We start from the raw sequence: 18,732 nt of genomic DNA on the forward strand, positions 1-18,732 counted from the left end.
GCGGCCATGAAGTGCGTGATCGGGGGGGCGCAGCTCCGAGGTACCGGGGCCCGGGAGCCCGGCACACGCGGGGATCGGTGCGGGACACCGGGAACGCGGCACCCCCGGCACTGCCCTGGGCGGAACACGAGCCCCGGGAGCGGGGCGGGGCGGGGGATCCGCCTCTCCCTCATCGCGGCGGGGTCGGGCGCTGGGGCCTGTTCGGATGGACAGAATTTGGGGACAGCCAGGGGGACACGCCAGACCTGGCTCCGTGGCCTCTGTGCACCTCCAGGGACACAGCTCCGCTCCATTCTGTGGGAAAAGCTGCTCTGCCGCTGCCACAGGGCCTCTGCTGGGCTCCGCTGTGTTCTCAGGATTCCATCTCTCCGCATGTCCCTTTGCTTCTCAGGCTTTCCCCTGCTAAATGTCATTTCTAGCCCCGGTGGAGTTTTGTCTGTTTGACGTAATTTGTGGTTACTCCAGGGGTTGCAAAGGATCGTCCGAAATTTGTGGTAATTCCAGGCACTGCAAAGGAACGTCCAAGGTGCCTCATCAGAGGCAGCGTTCCAAAACATTGAGGGTTTGGATAATTAAAATTTTAATTAAATAGAAAAAATAACAGTTTCCACCATCCATTTTCTAAGAAATTTGTAATGCTTCCTCTTGGATTATTCTGGAGAAAGTGCAGTGCCACCTTTTTATCTTTTAATTTGGAATGCGTATTGCAGTGTTTTCTTTCCCTGGCAGTGTTTGGAAGAGCAATACATGCCATAGCACGGATTAGTGATGAATTTTGGTTTGACCCCCTAGAAAAAGGTGTAAGTGAATTTTATTTCTTCTAAATTAAAAATCTTTATTATAAGCCAGATATTTATACAATTGGATATTGTGTTTTTCCACAGGTACCTTTCAGTCCATCACATTCTCAGCTCCCTCCACTTTCAATATGGATCCATGCCATGTTTTCTGTGATTTTAATTATTGTGGAAGATTTCATTCCTACTCTGCCCTAAGATCCTTTGATTTTTTGCTGTCCAGGATATCTGGATTAATGCCAGGGGGTTCAGTTCTGTTGTCACAGGTCACAAGGTTTGGGTTTTGTACCACACAGGAGTGAAAACGTTTTTTACTGTTGTGACTCAACAGGAAGAACACATCCATTAACGCTTCTGATTAATCAAACACCATTTCCAGCAGAATTAGTGTTTTCTCCAGAGGTTCCTTAGGTAAAGTGATCAGCTCTCTTTGGCTCACTGGGAGGATGGAAAATCACAAGTGGAGATATTTGGTTTTATACCTGGGGGATTTTTGGGGTGTCTTTGTATGGATCATGTCCTTCAAATGCCTCAAACACAAGCTGAGCTCTGGGTCTTTGGATAACTCAATTATTTTTATTTTAAAAAATTAAAATCAAATAAAACCCACACATTTTAAATTTGTAAAAATAATTTTGAGATGTAAATTTCCAGGTTTTGGCACTGAAGCCCAGAGGAAGCTCTTTTTAAAAGGTTCAAGTTTTGAGTTAATAAATTATTTTACTCCTGTTCCCTCAGTGGTTGGAGTCAGTGATGCTGGAGTTCTTTTCCAGCCCTAATGACTCTGTGATTCCTTTTCCAGCCCTAATAACTCTGTGATTCCATTTGCAGCTTGCCTTAAGATCAGTGAATTCCTCGAGGTCAGCATATGCCTGTGTGTTCTTCTCATCCATGTTTTTCCAGCATTACTGCTGGACAGCTGGGACCCAGCCCTGTCAGAAGGAGAAGCAGCTTTCCCTCCCCTGTAAATTGATAATTAAGGTACATTTGAGTGAGTTGTTACACACAGCAGCAAATTAACCCAATTTCCAGCTGGAATTGTGGTGGGTGAGGATCAGCCTGGGCTCTCCCAGAGCAGCTTGGGATAAACCAGGGTACAAACCCAGGGAAATTCTGTTTCTTGCAAAGCTGCTCAGAGGGTAACCTCAGCACTGATCTCATTTTTGTTTTTCAGTCAGTTCTCCCTGTGTTTAGATGTGTCAATGTGCTGGAGAGGAATGTAGAGAAATGCAGCATCTGCAGCAGCCCCAGTGAGCAGCACATCACCTTCCAGCTGCTCTGCAGGCATGGTGAGCTCACACAAGCCACAATTAATGCCATCATCATCATCATCATCATCATCATCACAGCTCTGCCCTCCTCAGCCCAGCAGCACTGGGGGTGTTCATGAGCCTTTGCAGAATTCTGAATAATCCCCATCTCCCACAGGGCTGTGCTGTGCTCAGGCAGGGTTTGTGTGTCAGTAACCCAGTGGGGTCCCTGGTATGGGGAATGCACTGAATTCTGGGTGCAGAGAGCTGAGCCCTCAGCACACCCTGCCCAGCCACCTGCAGGGTGTGAGTTCTGCATCCCACCCCCATTTCTGTCAGTTACCACTTCATTACTGGGGCTGTTTCCCACCCTGCATTTGTTGGTTTATTTCTTGTGGATCCTTTAAAAACTCAGATTCTGTCCAGGCACAACCAATGGGATGGATGGATGGAGTGTAGGGTGGCAGGGGGATCCTTTCCTGTTTGTGGTGAGTTATTTCCATAGAGCTGGGCTAAGTCACTTGGTTACTTCTTCCATTGAACAATTAATACTTTAAAAAAACAACTAAAATTACAGCCAAGCACTGATTTTTGTTCATTTCCTTCATACTCAGGTGTTGTAAAAACCTACAACCTGACATTTCAGGAGTGTGATCCCTTGCAGGCTGTTTTTGCAAAGCACATGTGTCCAAACATTCTTAAAGTCCATTCCAGGTAACAAACACAGAAATATTTTTTTGAGTTTTACTTTCTAATGTACCAAATGCTAAAAAGTCATAGATGGAATGATTTCAGTGTTGAATGACATTTTATAGGCTGCTGGCTGATGTGATGATCCACTTCCCAAGCAGTCAGGAAGAAATAACCCTGTCAGTAACTCCAATGAAAGTTTCTTTCAAGAGTTACACTGAGGAAGACACTGGTAAGGAAATTCAAAATCTGAACCAATACTTGGGATTTTAACTTTTTTTTTTTGAGGTGAACTCCAAGAATAATAACTGTCACGACATAAATGTGGGATGAATTTTATGGCTGAATGACATTTTAAACAGAACATTATAGAGAGAGATTTTAAGTCCTGCTGCCACCCTCTGGTTTTAATAAATTAAATCAATTTAAATAAATTGAAACATCTTCCTGGTGTCAGTGGCAGATCTCAGACTGAGCAGCCAATTGAAATAAATTATGCCACTTGCTGTAGGCTTTGAAAGAGGTAATTACTGTGCTGCAAGAGCAGCAGCCTGGCAACTGCCAGGAAAAAGGGGATAATTTCATGTTTTAAAAAGAACTATTTAAATCTGAATACCACAATTATAGAATTGATATCATTAGAGAGGATATTTCAGTCTGAGGACAGCACAGAGTGTCAGCAAGCACTGCGATGCCATGGTCACATCTCCAGGAGGGGGAGAAGGAGCTGGAGATTCTTGGGGGGAGGTGACTCCAGTTTTGAAGATGAAATTGTGGTTTGGAAGTAGAGGTTCTTGTGTATCATGTAATAAAGAGATGATTTTCATATTTGTGACCAAAGCTGGGGGAATGACCTGGGAAGAGCTCAGGGCTGGGAACAGGCTGAGAGAAGGGGCAGGAACTGGCTGGGGTGAAACAGGGCAAACAAAGAAATTGCATTTTGAATGACACATCTGGTGATTTTAGAAACATTCACTCACCAGGACTATTGTAAGAAAGGAAGGGAAGAAATGGTTCAGGTGTGAAGGGATCCCAAGAGCCCAGGGAGGGAGGGCAGTGAGAGGTGCTGGGACTGTCCCTGCCTGCAGCACCTCCGTGGCCTGGGGGATGCACAGCAACCAAACCCTGCACAGGCACAGGGAGCCTCTGCAAGGGCCTGACTGAGCTCTGCGAGATCAAACAGAGAGAGAGAAGGGGAAGAGAGGGAAGAGCCTGGAGCACTTCCTGCTGTGGGGTTGCTCTGAGCTCTCCAGGACTGTCACACGCCAGGAATTTGCCCCTCTCACTTTCTCCTCACACACCCAGGAGTCACCTCGTGGTAACAAAAACCTGAATACCTGAAAGGGAACAGCCAATTTCCTGTGTCAGGAAAAGATTGTGATTTAAAACAAAGAGCCTCTGTCCCCCTCCATTGTGCTCTGCTGATTGTCAGTAATTTTGATTAATCTCTTCAAGTCACGCTGGGCTTGGGGCTTCCCATCCATGCAACAACAGCAGCTGGGAATGTTGTTTGTGATGGGTGCCTGTGGAAGGAGCAGGTCTGCAAGAACAGCAGCAGGTGTAAGGTTGGATCACACAGAGAACATGGAGTAGGTTCTGTTAAAATCCATTCAAATCTATCCAGTGTACTGCAAATAAATTGAGGATTTTACTTAATTCTAATATGCATATAAGCTAAACATTTATTAATATTAGCCACTATATAAACACAATTATTTGTTCAAACAATGCTTATGTAAAACCTCGGGGTTACAATCACAGCTTTGCTGAGTTCAAACTTCACTGCTGTGAGTCCCTGACTTTGTTGTTATCTCAAACAGACTTTTCAAGGACAATGCTTACTGAGATACAGCTCAGTCCAGAGGAATTTGACTACTTTCAAGTTGGAGTAGATTCTGAAGTGACATTTTGCCTTAAAGAACTGAGGGTAAAGTAAGAATTTCTCTAGGAAGAAAACCCATTTCCCGTTAATTTGCCTGAGTGGACCAGGACAAGGGATGGTCCCTGTGCCCCACCAGCCCTGACTGCAGCAGGGTTTCACCACCTGGGTGAGGATCAGCTTCAAACCCCAGGGTCCTCTGAAAGGCAAACAAAACTTCTGAAAGAGAGATGAGGTTTCTGTGCTGGGCACGGGAAAGCATCGTGACCAGGGGAGTTCTCCGTGCAGAACCTCCTGTGGCAAAGCTCTGGCAGGGAAGGACAGAACCCATTCTTAGAAGCAGCAGAATTTCCCTCTTTTTGCCAGTAAACAGCAGCTGGATAACTTCCATTCCAGTATCAGTGTTCTGGTTTAACTCTGCCTTCACCCCACCCTTCTCTGCAGGGGCTGCTGGCGTTCTCTGAAGCCACGAGCGTCCCTGTGTGCGTGCACTTCGACAGGAGCGGCAGGTACTGCCCTGCTGGGCCCTGCAGGCACCAGTGAGCTCTGAACCCAAACTTCTCAAACCCAGAGCCATTCTGACCTGCACTGCAGTTTGTAATTCCATACAAACACTGAACTGCAGCTCCTCAAACATCTCAAACCCAGAGCCATTCTGACCTGCACTGCAGAGTCTGTAATTCCATATAAACACTGAACTGCAGGTTCATCTCAAACATCTCAAACCCAAAGCCATTTCTGACCTGCACTGCAGAGTTTGTAATTCCATATAAACACTGAACTGCAGGTTCATCTCAAACCCAGAGCCATTTCTGACCTGCACTCCAGAGTTTGTTATTCCATATAAACACTGAACTGCAGGTTCATCTCAAACATCTCAAACCCAAAGCCATGTCTGACCTGCACTGCAGAGTTTGTAATTCCATATAAACACTGAACTGCAGCTCCTCATCTCAAACCCAGAGCCATTCTGACCTGCACTGCAGAGTTTGTAATTCCACATAAACACTGAACTGCAGGTTCATCTCAAACCCCGAGCCATTTCTAACCTGCACTGCAGAGTTTGTAATTCCATATAAACACTGAACTGCAGGTTCATCTCAAACCTCTTAAACCCAAAGCCATTTCTAACCTGCACTGCAGTTTGTAATTCCACATAAACACTGAACCCAGGCATGGGCACTGCCAAGGCAGCTGTGCTGACTGAGGAGCTCCTGTGTATAAATTACCTGGAGACCTGAGGCTCCCAGTCCCCTGCAGGCAATGATTTATTTATTTAGCGCTTTAAAGAAACAATACATTTTCTGAATAAATATAATTTAAATAATTACATATTTAATGTTATCATTTGACTCTGACACTGCACAGCATTTGCTGATTGGAGCAGTGAGATCTGTTACAGGAGCCTCTCATTCCTCAGCAGCAAACACAGGACATTTTCAGCTTTTTAATTCCATGGGTGGAATCAGTGTCTGTAATTCCCTGTGCTGTTTGCTCTCACTCCTTGTGTTCAGACCCATTGCTTTCAGCATTGAGGACCTGCTGCTGGAGGCCAGCTTTATCCTGGCTACCCTGTGTGAGGCTGAGAGCGAGGCAGCTTCCCCAGAGCCCGCCTGCTGCCCACGGCCCCGGGACAGGTAACGGGGGTGAGGGGGCTCGTGGCCTTAAGGGGGAGAAAAACTCAGCTTTTCACAGGAAAACTGAACTGAAGGGTTCAGCAATATCACAACAACAATAAGGGGGTGCAGAGAGAACATTCTGTCCAAGCTGCTGCTTTCTCATCTCCTCAGCGTCTGGGTGCAGCAGGAGGGAACCTGCTGAGAATCCCTCTAAAGCTGTAATTTTCCCCAAACAGAAAATCAGGATATTCCATTTAACACAAAGCCAGCTCTAACCTGCTCTGCTCTGTCCAATCCAGCTCAAGGCCTGGCATGGATAAATCTGACCAGAGCTCCACGGATGGAGCCAGCAATGCAGTCACAGCCACTTCCAAAAAGCCACAGCAGAAGGGAAACACTCCGAGCATGGACCCTGCAAAACCCCCGAGTGCTCTGGCAAAACAAGAGGTAAAAAACATTCCCAGAGGCAGCGAGAGGGACGAGCCAGGCAGAGCAGCAGCAGGAGAGGCCACAGAGGCTCCTCAGGCCCAGGTGAGGGAGCTCCCCACGGTGCCAGCACTGGAACCCCACAGCTGCTGCTGGGCTGAGCACCCCACGTGCACGGGGGGGTTCAGGGGGATCAGAGTCACAGCAGCACAGCTGGAAAACCCCAGCACAGCTGGAAACACCCCTGTGGGACAGGGGGGTTTCACTGGGAAAGATCTTGGAGTGGCAAAAGCTTCACAAATAATTAATGCCCAAATTCTGTATCACAGAATTCTTACCTGTACAAATATTGCATTTTCCAGTTCCACTCCTTGTTCTTCGGAGCTGTCTCTTCCAAGGACAAGGCCATTGGTGACACCTTCCAGAGCCTGGTGACAGCCAGTGACAGTGAGGAGGAGCTGGGTGCCTTGCAGAGCTCCCCAGTTCTGTAGTGCAGGGCCTGGGCTGCAAGGACAGACAGTGGGGAGCAGCCAGGAGGGAAGGGCAGGGCCGGCCCAGCCTTTGTCACTGGTGCTGTGACCCAGCAGCACAGAATGTTCTGGAACTCTCAGTGCTCTTGTAAATTTAGGTCACGATTGGCTCCGTTGAGGTTTGTGAGTTCTGCAGGAGCTGCAGGGGGCTCTGCCCTCAGAGCACTCTCACTGGGGAGAGGCTCAGTTTGAATCCAAGCTCTGTTACCACATCAGGCACGTGAAGCTGCTGTTCTGGTTGAGGGAGAACTCAGGTTTTACAGGTTCTCTAGAACCAGCCTTTAACTGCAAAACCAAAGTTGTCACAGGACTGCGTTTAAAAAATAAAGGTTTGTGTTTGAGACTTGCGTTATTTTTTTCTTTCCCTGTATCTCTCCCAGCACTCATCAGGGGCAGTGCAGCGTTTCCAGAGTCACACTGGAACACAACCCTGAACTTCCCAGGCAATTAAAGGATCCTTATCTGCCTGCCAGGCTGCTGCAGAAGGCGTTGGGTGTCACCCAGGTGTGGCTGAGCAGGGCAGGGAGGTCACAGTGACAGCCCAGGCCCGGCTGTGCCTCTGTGCCACCAACACATCCCCACATCGACAAACACAGGGTTTGCAGGCAACTGGACTTTAAAAAGCACATTTTAGTATAAATACTATATTTATTAAATATCTTTACAATTTATTTAAATGTATTTACAGAACTATTCCTGCATAAGTTATACCTCAGACATGAAATTCACATAATTGCCTCTTGGGTAAGCATAGGTGATAGTCTCATTTTAACAGCAACAAAAAAGCATCCTCAGATACAGACTCAGATTTGCTTCATTGTTTCAGCTATCTTTGTCAGAAACTACTGCATACAGTCGGGTTCTCCACACAGCAGCTGCTCCTCCTCTGGAGAAAGGATGGAAATTCCATCACCAAATCCTCCCATCCCTGCCAGATCATCACCTCTCCCTTCTTGACTCACTTTTAACTGCCTGGTCCCAAATCTGGTTTTTGGTTTGGTTTTGTTTTCAGCCTGACAAGGACATTTAGGACTGTATGTGGCAGCTCTCCCAAAGATAGCCAGGAAAACAGCAAAAACCACAGAGCTTCTCCAATTCACCACATTCCACCCCGTCCCACCCAACCCTGCGGCCGCTGCTGCAGCGATCCCGGGTTCCTGGGGGTTAAATCCCCATTGATCCCGGGTTCCTCCAGGCCCCTGCTCCCAACACAAACCACAACCTCTGCAGCAGCTCCAAGGCTCAGCAAACACCTCTCCTGTACATTCCTCTCGTGAACATTCCCACTGACCTAACCCTAGCACGTGTTCCTGCTTCATGCATCGCTGGGAATTATTTTTGATAGGATGGGCCCTGTCCTTTCCTTCTCCAAAGATCAGTTGTGCGCAGACAGCGTTAAGTTCATAGGAAAAAAATCAGGTTTGATATGTTCAGAGTGCACGTCTTAAAAAAAACCCAAAACAATCAAGCATGTGATAAAAATATCAATTCTTTATAATACAGTATTGCTTTATAAACAGATGGAAAAGCTAAAAGCTTTACTGGTCTTTGGTGTGCCCGGTGAGGGAAAAACTCATGATTTGTAAATCAAAACCCAAATTTGTTCTTTATTTAAAAAAACCCAACAGGTCATGGTGTGATATGAGGCAAACGGACACAGACAGGGAGGAGCTGGGGGATTCCAGACCCTCTGCCCCGCACACGTCCCCGGGGAAAGCTCTGGAAAGCCGGGAAGGGAAAGGGAGGGCTGGGGACTGTGCTGAGAGCAGAGAACAGCCCGGGGCCAGGGGGCAAAGGAAAAGAAGAATTGATCAAATCTGCTCTAATCCAGAAGCGTGCAGTAAATACTGGATAAATGTAAAGACAGCCAGAGTGGGAGGGAAAGGCCCCTCCCAAACAAGAAACAAAGCCCTGTTCTGCATGTGAATACATTCCTCCAAGACAGCCAGAGACAGCTTGTTCAGGTTAAAAACAACAAGGACTGACAGGTTGTGCAAAGTTCTCCACCACTCACTGTTCGTGTGTCGCAAAACTAATTAATTTTTCTTCATTAATATAATCCTCCCCATACCCTCACCAAAATCCTATTTTGGTCAAGTTAGGGTAGTTAAGGCATTTTGACGAGTAATTACAAGGTGATTTAAAGTAGATATCTAACATTATGCCAATTGAGGAATAGCAGATAAATTACTGAAGAGCTCCCAAATTAATCACTTATTATAAATGAAATGCCTGTTACAAGCATGATGCACTGAAATATAGTAAAATGACATGTACATGGTACATGTTAAATGACCTTAAATAAAAGCTTGACATAGTTACGCAAATATACAGTACAAGTCCACAAAAATTCTTTAAACAAGTTGAGGTAACCTCAAACTTAAACAGTTTTAATACAATAAACCAGGTAGTAAAAATCTCCTCTTGAGAGCAGGCAAGATTCCTTACTGACCAAGTTTAACTGCACTCACCTAAACAGCAACATTACCCGACTTTTTATATATAAAAACATGGCTTTAATTTATTTCTACATACTTCTCTACCAGCAAAAAAGTTAATGAAAAACTGACCAAAAATATATATATCTTTACAGCTCTCAGCTTTCGTATGAGCCTCAGGAAAGGAAAAGGAAAGCTGGCTGGAAAAGGGGGGACAAACGTGAGCTACTGTCATTGCAAAGGAAATGTCATATTGCAAAGTGGCTGTTAGATAACTGTAAACATCATTAAGGATCATTGAAACCCCTAAACTTTAGTTCAAATGAAATGTAGGCTTTGCTGATTATTCATTAAGTTTCCATTTTTGTACTCGCTGCCGCTGCCGCAGCAGAAGCAAGGAGGTGCCTGCTGGAGTCAGAAAGGATCAACTGGGCTTAAACTGGTGCAGCATATTCTGTTCTACAAGCGAGAGTGGCAATTATTAACACAAATTATGTTTGATATCAACAACAGAATCATCTACCCAAAGTGAAGACGCTCGGAGTTGAGGCTGAGCTGTTTTGTGCAACCTCCCACCGTAGCATTTACCATCATCCCATGCTGAGATGGGCTCAAATGCTGAAAGACCTCAACTGTGGCCAGCTCGGCTGCTTGAGACTGAGCTAGAAGTTTTGTTTAAAAAAAATAATAATTATCCACAGCCAAAACATCCAGAACCAGGCCCATTATGGACGAATGATCTGCAGAACTTTTAAGATCACAGTTAAGCACCTGAAATCACAAAACACATTTGCATCCATATAACTTGAACTAGGTTTGTTTGAAATCTCGTACTAGAAAAGGCTCCTAAGGCTGACACCATGGATGGCAAGAGCAGAATGTTTACAGCAGTTATAAATCTCCTGAAAACCGGAGCTCAGAAACACGAAACCTCAGCTATCACTGGAACAAGACAATGCTTTATGGAACTGGGTCTGTAACACCCTCAACAACAGAGAACGTTCCTAGGAAAGAGAGTAATGTGCCCTCGTGCAGAGGCGTTACCGACTGAGCTAGAGTGAAAGGTGCCCAACCAATCCCACTCCTTGCAAAGTCACATCTCCAACGCAGCAACGCTGTGGGATGGATCCTCCCCTGTTCCACACAAGGACTAAGCTCTCAAAGACAAGCTCCAAGCCTTGAGCTTCTTTATCTCTTGCTGGCAGACCAAGACCAGTGGACTACGAGTGGTTCTTAGCAAGGGCCTCAGCTGCATGTGGGGCCAGGCTCCGGGCTCAGGAGCAGCTGGGGAGGAAGGAAGGAACAATCCTGCCCGCAGGAAAGCGGCCCGGGGAGCTCGGGGAGCTCGGGCAGCAGCAGCACCTCAGTCTGTGTACTCGGCCACGATGGACAGCAGGACGGTGATGTCGTCTGGTTTCCCCCCTGCAATGGAAGCAAAAGCCTCTTATTGCACCAAACCACAGGGGCTGGGACATTCCCCAAGGAAAGCTCTTTAAAAACTGGTTTAAGTGTCCAAAACCTGGTTTGAGTAGACACAAACTCTGCCTCCCCCACCTCCTTTCCAAACCGAGGGGCGCAGTGACATTTAACAAAACCACTCTCCTTTTAAGCTCCAGTGAGATCAAACTATGAAAAGGAGGTCAGAACCTTGAGCACTGCTGGTAGCTGGCAGAGCTCAAAGCCTGTTTCCAGCAGACTCTTTAATAAATGCACAAAACACCTGACACTGCTTTGTTACATGTAAACTGCCATGAAATCAGATCTCCTCAGGAATTTCCATTGTAAATCAAACACCTCTTTAGCATCTTCTCCAGCACTGCATTACCTCAGCTCTTCCTAAAAGCTACTTAATATTCTCAATACCTATTTTTCAATCCTCTAACAGCCAGAGCATCACACTCAAATCCTGGAGAAATGGCCCAGAAGAGAGGTTTTGCCTTGTGGGAAGTCAAACCAATCCCTTGGACTCTGGAGATCTGCAGCCTCACTACTGAATGCCTGAGTTTGGAGCAACACAGAGCCCAGGTGTGACAGCTGCTACCTGAGGAAAGGGGCTTAAGGTTCTTGTAGGAAATCCTGCTCTTCTGAGACAGAGATGAGAAGAACTTTATTGGCAGAACTTAATTTATTTATATAAAAGTAAAAAATTGTTAGAAGAAACATGTTTGCTTGGGCTCTGAGCTCTGCCAGCTGTTTTGCCAGTACCTTTCTAAAATACAGAAGTAGAACCAGAGAGATCACTATGGGGATGCCAATTATACAAGGGTTCGAAATTTCAACCAAAAAAACAATCCCAAGTGTACCAAAGAGTGGGCAGAAAACAGCTGAAACACAGCAGTAAGAAGAGACCTTAAAAAACCCCAAAACAAAAAACTGCCCTCACACAACACCACCCACACACCAAGTCATGAACAGGAGAACCAGAGAGCTCATCTCAGGCAGGATTGCTGGGGCAGGAATGCACAATCACAGTAAAAACAAACCATCAGGGTGCTGTGTTCTCTGTGCCCCAGCTGCTTCCCCACAGGAGGCTCCTGCTCTGCCAGGCCCAGGATGGCCTGTGCAGCCCTGGGGGCTTTGCAAATCCCACACCAGCTTGGTGCTCCTCTGCCAACCTCATTCCTACTGCTCTGTTTTCCTACAGGATTCTGGAGCAGCAGAACTGCACTTTGCTAAAGATCTCCCCAGGACAGCAGTGGGAGGAGGAGAAGCTCTTACCTCTGACATTCAATCCATTGTCACAGGCAAACTGTGCAAAGGGTGACATGTACGTGGGGTCGTAGGCCAGCTCGTGGGCTTGCTCAGCAATGCTCCGTGCAGTCTGCTGGATGCTCTCATAGTTGGAGTTCTGAATTCATGGGGAAAAAACAGAGTTTGTGCTTGTACAGAAGCCTACAGAGGTTTTTGTGCTGATCTCACCTTCCCTTGCAAACAGAGCCTTGCCCGTTCTTTAGCCTTTGTAAATTGGGTTACAGCTGTGGATCTTCACAAGGGACAGCCAGACCCCAAATCCCCAGCAGCAGCTCAAGACTTGGGTTTGGAGGATTTCCAGCATTTAGAAGCTTAGAAGAATAATACTCAAAACAGACTAAACTGTGTCACCTGAGGGGAGCAGGGCATTTGGCAGCTGTCCCTGCAGGCACCCTGCAAGGACCTTCCCTCCCTCCCCCCTGGCAGGCTCTGGTGAAGAATTTGTTTTATCCTGAGTGCAAGCCCTGCACCTCTGGCTCTCTCACCCCACCTGACAGGAGCACCCTTGGGGAGAAGGGGCACTTGAAATTCAGATGAGAAAAATGCACTGAGAGCACACACACTTTCTCCAGGCTGCATTTTAAGGCCTTTTTATTTCCTGTTTCAGTAATTCTGCTGCCTTCCTCCCAGGCTTTTCTCACTGCAGCCAACATGACAGACAAGCACTGCTCTTTTTGTCTGTAACCATTTTTAAATGCCTTGTCATTTCAAGAGCCTTCCCCGCAGGTTTGGGAATTAGCAGGCATTTATGTGATTAACTTTTGGCTGAACCTCTTGGGGAACTCCAGTGCCTTTCCCAAACACACCAAAAGGTGGAGCTCAGCTTTCTTCCACAAGGGAATTCCTACTGCAGAGGCCAGCCAGGACAGCCCAAGTGTGCACAGCCAAGGCTGTGGGGTGGCTGCAGCCCCAGTGACACATCAGGGACCTGTGAGCTGCAGGATCAGAGGAGGCCAAGTTCTCCTGACACCACCCTGTAATGCTCTTATTTGCATTTCACAGCAAATACTTTCCTCAAGGGGTTTATACATATTGATATCTCCTTAAGTGTACTTTCCTTTCTCTAAGTAAATAGCCTGAAGCCAAATGTTCTCAGCCAAAATATTTTAATGTATTCTTACTATTCAAAAAGAACATTTGTGGTCACTAATGTGGAAAAGTTGACAGGATTTTTTTTTTACAGAAGATTACACTGAAGATTTTCACTGCACGTGCAACCCACAATTCACACAGCCCATGCTATGTCAGAATTACTGCTTAGAGAAGCTGAAAGTTATTTTAGGTGTCAGCTCACCCTCAAGTAACCCAGGAGAGGCCTCTGTGTTTTCCAACCTGCAGGTGCAGTGTGTGCCAGAGGCAGCCCCTGCTCTCCCCTGCTTCCCTTCCCCTCCTCTCCCTCCCTCAGCAGTCACTGACATGGATCCAGCTGTTATTCAGAATTTATGCCCAAGCTGCTGCTTCTGGATTCAGCCAGGATGCAGATCCAAGAGAAATCCCTCTGGGCCCAATGTCCCTTGCACTGCTCACATGGATATTACCTGAAAAGCCTTTTCAGGATACTGAGCTTTGTGGGGGGGTTTTTATAAAACACAAAGGTTTCAGCTCTCAGAAGTAAATGAAGGAACTGTAAAGGTTCAGCCAGCACAAAATGTGTGAGAGTCTGAGAACACACACACACACACGCACACACACACACACACACACACACACACACACTCACCTTCAGCTTTTTCAACTCCTGCAGGATCATGTAGTCAGGCATGTTGTCAAACAGCCCATCTGTGGCAGTCAGGATGATGTCCCCAAGCTGGACATCGAAGGAGGTGCTGTCAGCAGCCTCGGGGCTGGGGATGGACAGAGGTTAAAGCACTGCAGCCCTCACAGACACCCCACAGCCTCCAAGAGCACATCCACAGCCCTGCACTGCTCTCTGGGGAAGGGACAGTCACCCACTGTGGGGCTTTAGCAGCAGCAAGGGCTGTCAGCAAAGCCCCACCACAGAAACAGCTCCTGCTCCAGCTCCCACACCCAGGATTTGCACTTTAAATTCCCACATGAACAATCCTGCAAACTAATCTGCTTCAGGAGTGTGTCTCCAAGGAAACCAGTAAGCAGAATTGCAGCTCAGGGTCCCTTCTGCTCATCCAGAAGATGTCAGAGAGTGATACTTGAAAGAACAATTCATAACAGGCCTGGCCCAAACACTCCAGGATTCTGAATCACTTGCTAATTCAATGGAATATGAAACATGTCTGGAAATCACTACCAGGAGAGCAGAGGCTTTTGGAATGCTTGTGTCTAACACATTACACAACACCAAGAGCAGAAAACACCCAGTTTGGGCATGGATACTGCTGCAAAATCTGATTCTCAGAAGCAACCTAACAACAAACCTTTCATTTTTAAAGACTCTTCAGGGCTCTGTAAAAAGGAGAAATTGCTGCATCCCAGGCCACTGGGCTCTGCCAAAACACAGAGGAGCTGCTTTGCTCAACTGATGTGCAGCTTCAGGGAGGCTGATGGAGTTCAGATTGCCTGCCTGTGCCCATATATAGCCAAATTCATCACTGAGCTGGGCCAACAAACAGAAAAGGACAGGAGCAGCGTTTCACCAAGGAGCATGAGTACTAATTAACGTCAGGAACAGTGCAGGAACCAGCAGAAAGCTGTAATCATGATTCAGAGCTCCAGTGTGGGAGCACATTTATCTTGTGCTTTCCTTATTACTGCATGACTCAGATTACTTGGCTTCCCTGACTTCCACTGGACATTATCAATTATCCTTCTGCTTTTTGTTTTTATCGCCTTCCTACGGATGACTGAGAATCTCAGAAAAATGAAAGATTTTTTTACAGCTCTGAAATTTCAAGGGATCATTTAATTTTAGTCTAACAAAGAGCTTGGATTACTGAAGGGTTCTAATTTCAGAGTCCTACCCTGGCTTCCTCTCAGCAGTTGCAGGATGAAGAAATTAAACCACACACAAGAATGGTCAGTCAGGAGTTTCAACAGCTTAACCAACACTTTCAGAAAGAGCTACTTTGGATTAAAGTCTCAATTTTTACTGCATCAGCTCTGATACTGCATAGAATCATTTAGGATGGAAAAGACTCAAGCAGGTTGAGTCCAACACTTCAGCTGCCTGCTGCATTCCCTTTATTGCATGGCCATTCTTTGAGGATCCTGTTACCACCTCCCCATGCTCAGATGAGGATATAACTTTAATTACTGAGACATTTTGAAAGTTGAATTTTAACACATATTTGAAAGCTGTTTATTTTTGAGTTTCTTTCATATTGCATTCACAAAGTCAGGATGGATCAGCCTGACATTCCTAAGGGAAGACACAGGAACAAGCCTGCCTTTGAAACAACTCATTTCTGTGAACAGATTGTCCTTTCCTCATACTCTCATTCCCAGCTTGGTGTTCTGCCAAACAGTTTTTTTGCTGGTTTTGGTCAAATACAATATGCTGCTGGAAACAGCAAGTTGGAAACACAAGTTACAGTCACATGTCCCTCTGCTCTATTCTTCAAGTACTCACAACCTCAGTGCCAAGATATCTAAATTAGCTACTCCAAACAGTCCCCAGGGAGCACAGGCAGGGACTGGAACAAAGCTCAGCCTTGCCCACACTCCAGCTCTAGTGGGTGACATCTCCCCATGGATCAGAACAAGCCCATGGCTGTGGGAATAACCCACCATGAATAAACCAATAAATCCAGAGTGTGCAACAGGTACAAAGTTAAGGACAAGGTGAGAAATGTTCATGGTACCAGAGAGGGAGGGGAGCAGCTGCAGGACCTGACTGGGTAAGTGTTTATGTCCTATGAGGGACAGAGGAGCCCCACAGCAGCAAAACTGTGGGATCTCAGCACCTCAGGACTGAGGTGCCACCGAGAGCACCCTTGGGGGGCTCGGGAGTCCTGGAATGTTCCAGAAGTGTCTGGTGGCTGGACTTTGATCCCACACAGGAGACGACACCTGTATGAGGACAGGAGGGTTTCACCGGGGTGAATGGTGAAGGGATTAGTTAATTAGAGAGTGAGACACAGGGTTTAGGATTTCTGTACAGGGGGGTTTAGAGAAGTAAGATGGAGGAATTGGGGCGTGTCCTGTCCTTCTTCTTCTTCTCCTCCTCCATCTTCTTTGGTGATGGTGGCACTTTTGGATTGGTCATTACTGAAAGTGCACCGGGCAATAAAAATAAAAAGGATTGGGGAAAAATGATAAATATTGTACACGTAACCATGGGTATAAAGATAGGTGACTGTCTGGAGGGCAGGACAGTGTGCTCATGGCTGACTGCTGAGCAGAGCTCTGTCAGGCCGAAAGAAAATCTTTTAGATAAACAATTAATAAACATAAAGACCGAAAGAAGAACTGAAGCCTCTTCTCGTCCTTTGATACGCGGGCTCCCCCAAGGCCACTCCTGGCCTTTCCAGGCCCTTCAAACAGCCGAAAACCGGACACAAAACTGCAGCTTTTTGCACAGATTAAAAATTAAAATTCCTCTTCCCCCTTACCTGTCACTTAAGACAACTCCTTCTGCCTCTGGTGGGGCTATGGAGAGCTGGAAGGGAGTGTTGAAGTAATGCTGCTGCTCGTCGGAGCGATGGACGACCTCTCCCCCTCTGACCACCAGGAACCCGGAATCTCCCAGGTTGGCCGTGTGCAAGCGATGGCTCGATCTGTCCAGCACCACTATACAGGCTGTGCTGCTCCCTGCAAACACAGCACTGCATCAGCCCACAGAAACTGCTTGTTCTCTCAGGGATCTGATCAACACTTCAATTATTACAACATTCATCAAAGTTTAAATGTCAGAAAAAGGGAAATACTCAAAAATACCAGAATTAATATAAAATAAAACCAGCAAAATGCTAGAAATCTTTGCAATATAAACTATGATTTTTGTGTAGAAGTTACTCTTCCTGCTTTGATTTTGGTAAACACATAATGCTGACAAATACCTGGTTTTGTTTGGCTTTATTTACAGTTTTCCATCCCAACATGTGTCAGCACATTCTGCTATAGGACCGGATTTACAGAACTCACATAAAATACTGAAATTCCAAAATCATGGAGATAATAGAATTCTAGTAGCATCCATACAATGCTAGGAGCTCTCCACACAGTTTCACTCAGCTGTAAATAAACCACACCAAGTAAAGAACTGTTTGCAATTAAGTATTAGGCCCTGCTGCATTTCTCTGCTCAGAACATGAAATGCTTTTCCTCCCAGCCTGGCTCTGCAGAGCTTCCTTCAGGTTTAAAAATAATAATCCTGTCACATCTTCAGCACACCAACTCTACAAGTTTAAGAAAACAAATGTTTCAGAGACAAATAAAATTCCAAATTAAAGTAATAGCAGAAAAATGATGTCAATTGTGCTTGGAACTATCCCAGCCATGCTTGAGGGCACTGAGGAATTCTCCATTCATTCACTAGGAAGTAGCCACCGGCTGTGCTTGGTTGCAAGCCACAAAAATGCTGTATTGCAAAGAAACCCAAAGTCCTTCACTCTGCAAACAGGACAGGACAGCACAGCCCCCAAAAGCCCTTTCAGTCCCCAAGAGGGGGAAATATGGGGCAGAAGTGCTGGAGCTCTGTCACCAGCTCATGAACTCCTACCCTCATGTTCCTCCAGCAGGGTTTTCCAAGCACAGCTCCACACTGGACAGACCTCAGGCTTGCAGTGAGCAGAGCTCAGGACCAGGCCTGCTAGTGCAGAATTCCAGCTGGCTCCAGGCATTGCCTGTTCCAGACAATTCCCTGGCTAATACACAGAGTTCCCTGCAATGCACTTGCCCTGAATCTGCTCTCCAGTGAACACAGAGCACCTTCCCTGTCCTTAATGAATGTTAAGTCAAAGCAAGATCTCTGGAAAAAAATCTGATTTTCCATGTGACAGTGCCCAAAAGTGTGCTGCAACACAAGGGTGATTAAATAAATGGCACAGTTTCCTCCCATTTCAGTTTTATTTTACATTATTTGCTGCATTCAATCCTGATGAACCAAGCATCCAGGATTAAAACACAACAGCAAGGAGAAATTATTGCCCAATGAATCCTACTTAATGAAGTTTTCTCCTGTCCCTTTATTTTAAATAAACTCTAAATGCTCATTGCTGTGGTAATTTCAGGGTTTTATTCCTCCTTCTAAAAATACTGTTCTCAGTTAAAGGAGAAACACTAAGGATCATTAGTTTCCAATTCTAACTCTATTAGCAGAGTGTAACCAGGAGGCCATGTGTGGAATTCAGATCTTGTGACTCAGCACACGCTGCTTTTCAGCCCTGCAAAGGTCAGGCCCAGCCTCCAAAGGCACAGGGAGAGCTCCTGCCAGTGC

The 18,732-nt window shown here is 46.2% G+C and overlaps 2 protein-coding genes across 2 annotated transcripts in view; one reads left to right on the forward strand and one right to left on the reverse strand.

Annotated features, from left to right (window-relative positions):
- Positions 1–8,748, forward strand: RAD9B (RAD9 checkpoint clamp component B). Its single transcript, XM_074554155.1, has 10 exons — positions 1–40; positions 730–800; positions 1,629–1,778; positions 1,972–2,086; positions 2,662–2,761; positions 2,863–2,969; positions 4,558–4,664; positions 5,061–5,125; positions 6,131–6,253; positions 6,535–8,748. The coding sequence occupies exons 1-10, from the start codon at positions 7–9 to the stop codon at positions 7,094–7,096; spliced, it is 1,434 nt and encodes a 477-aa protein (XP_074410256.1). The 5' UTR covers positions 1–6; the 3' UTR covers positions 7,097–8,748.
- The window catches only part of PPTC7 (protein phosphatase targeting COQ7), a 20,462-nt gene continuing 10,392 nt past the window's right edge, over positions 8,663–18,732 (reverse strand). The window contains exons 3-6 of the mRNA XM_005491534.4: positions 16,907–17,105; positions 14,101–14,224; positions 12,348–12,477; positions 8,663–11,051 (exon numbers count right to left, since the gene is read on the reverse strand). Coding sequence (XP_005491591.1) covers positions 10,993–11,051; positions 12,348–12,477; positions 14,101–14,224; positions 16,907–17,105 — 512 coding nt within the window. The 3' untranslated portion in view covers positions 8,663–10,992. The remainder of the gene's footprint in view (positions 11,052–12,347; positions 12,478–14,100; positions 14,225–16,906; positions 17,106–18,732) is intronic.

Source organism: Zonotrichia albicollis, chromosome 18, assembly GCF_047830755.1.
Source record: "Zonotrichia albicollis isolate bZonAlb1 chromosome 18, bZonAlb1.hap1, whole genome shotgun sequence".
Lineage (NCBI taxonomy): Eukaryota > Metazoa > Chordata > Aves > Passeriformes > Passerellidae > Zonotrichia > Zonotrichia albicollis.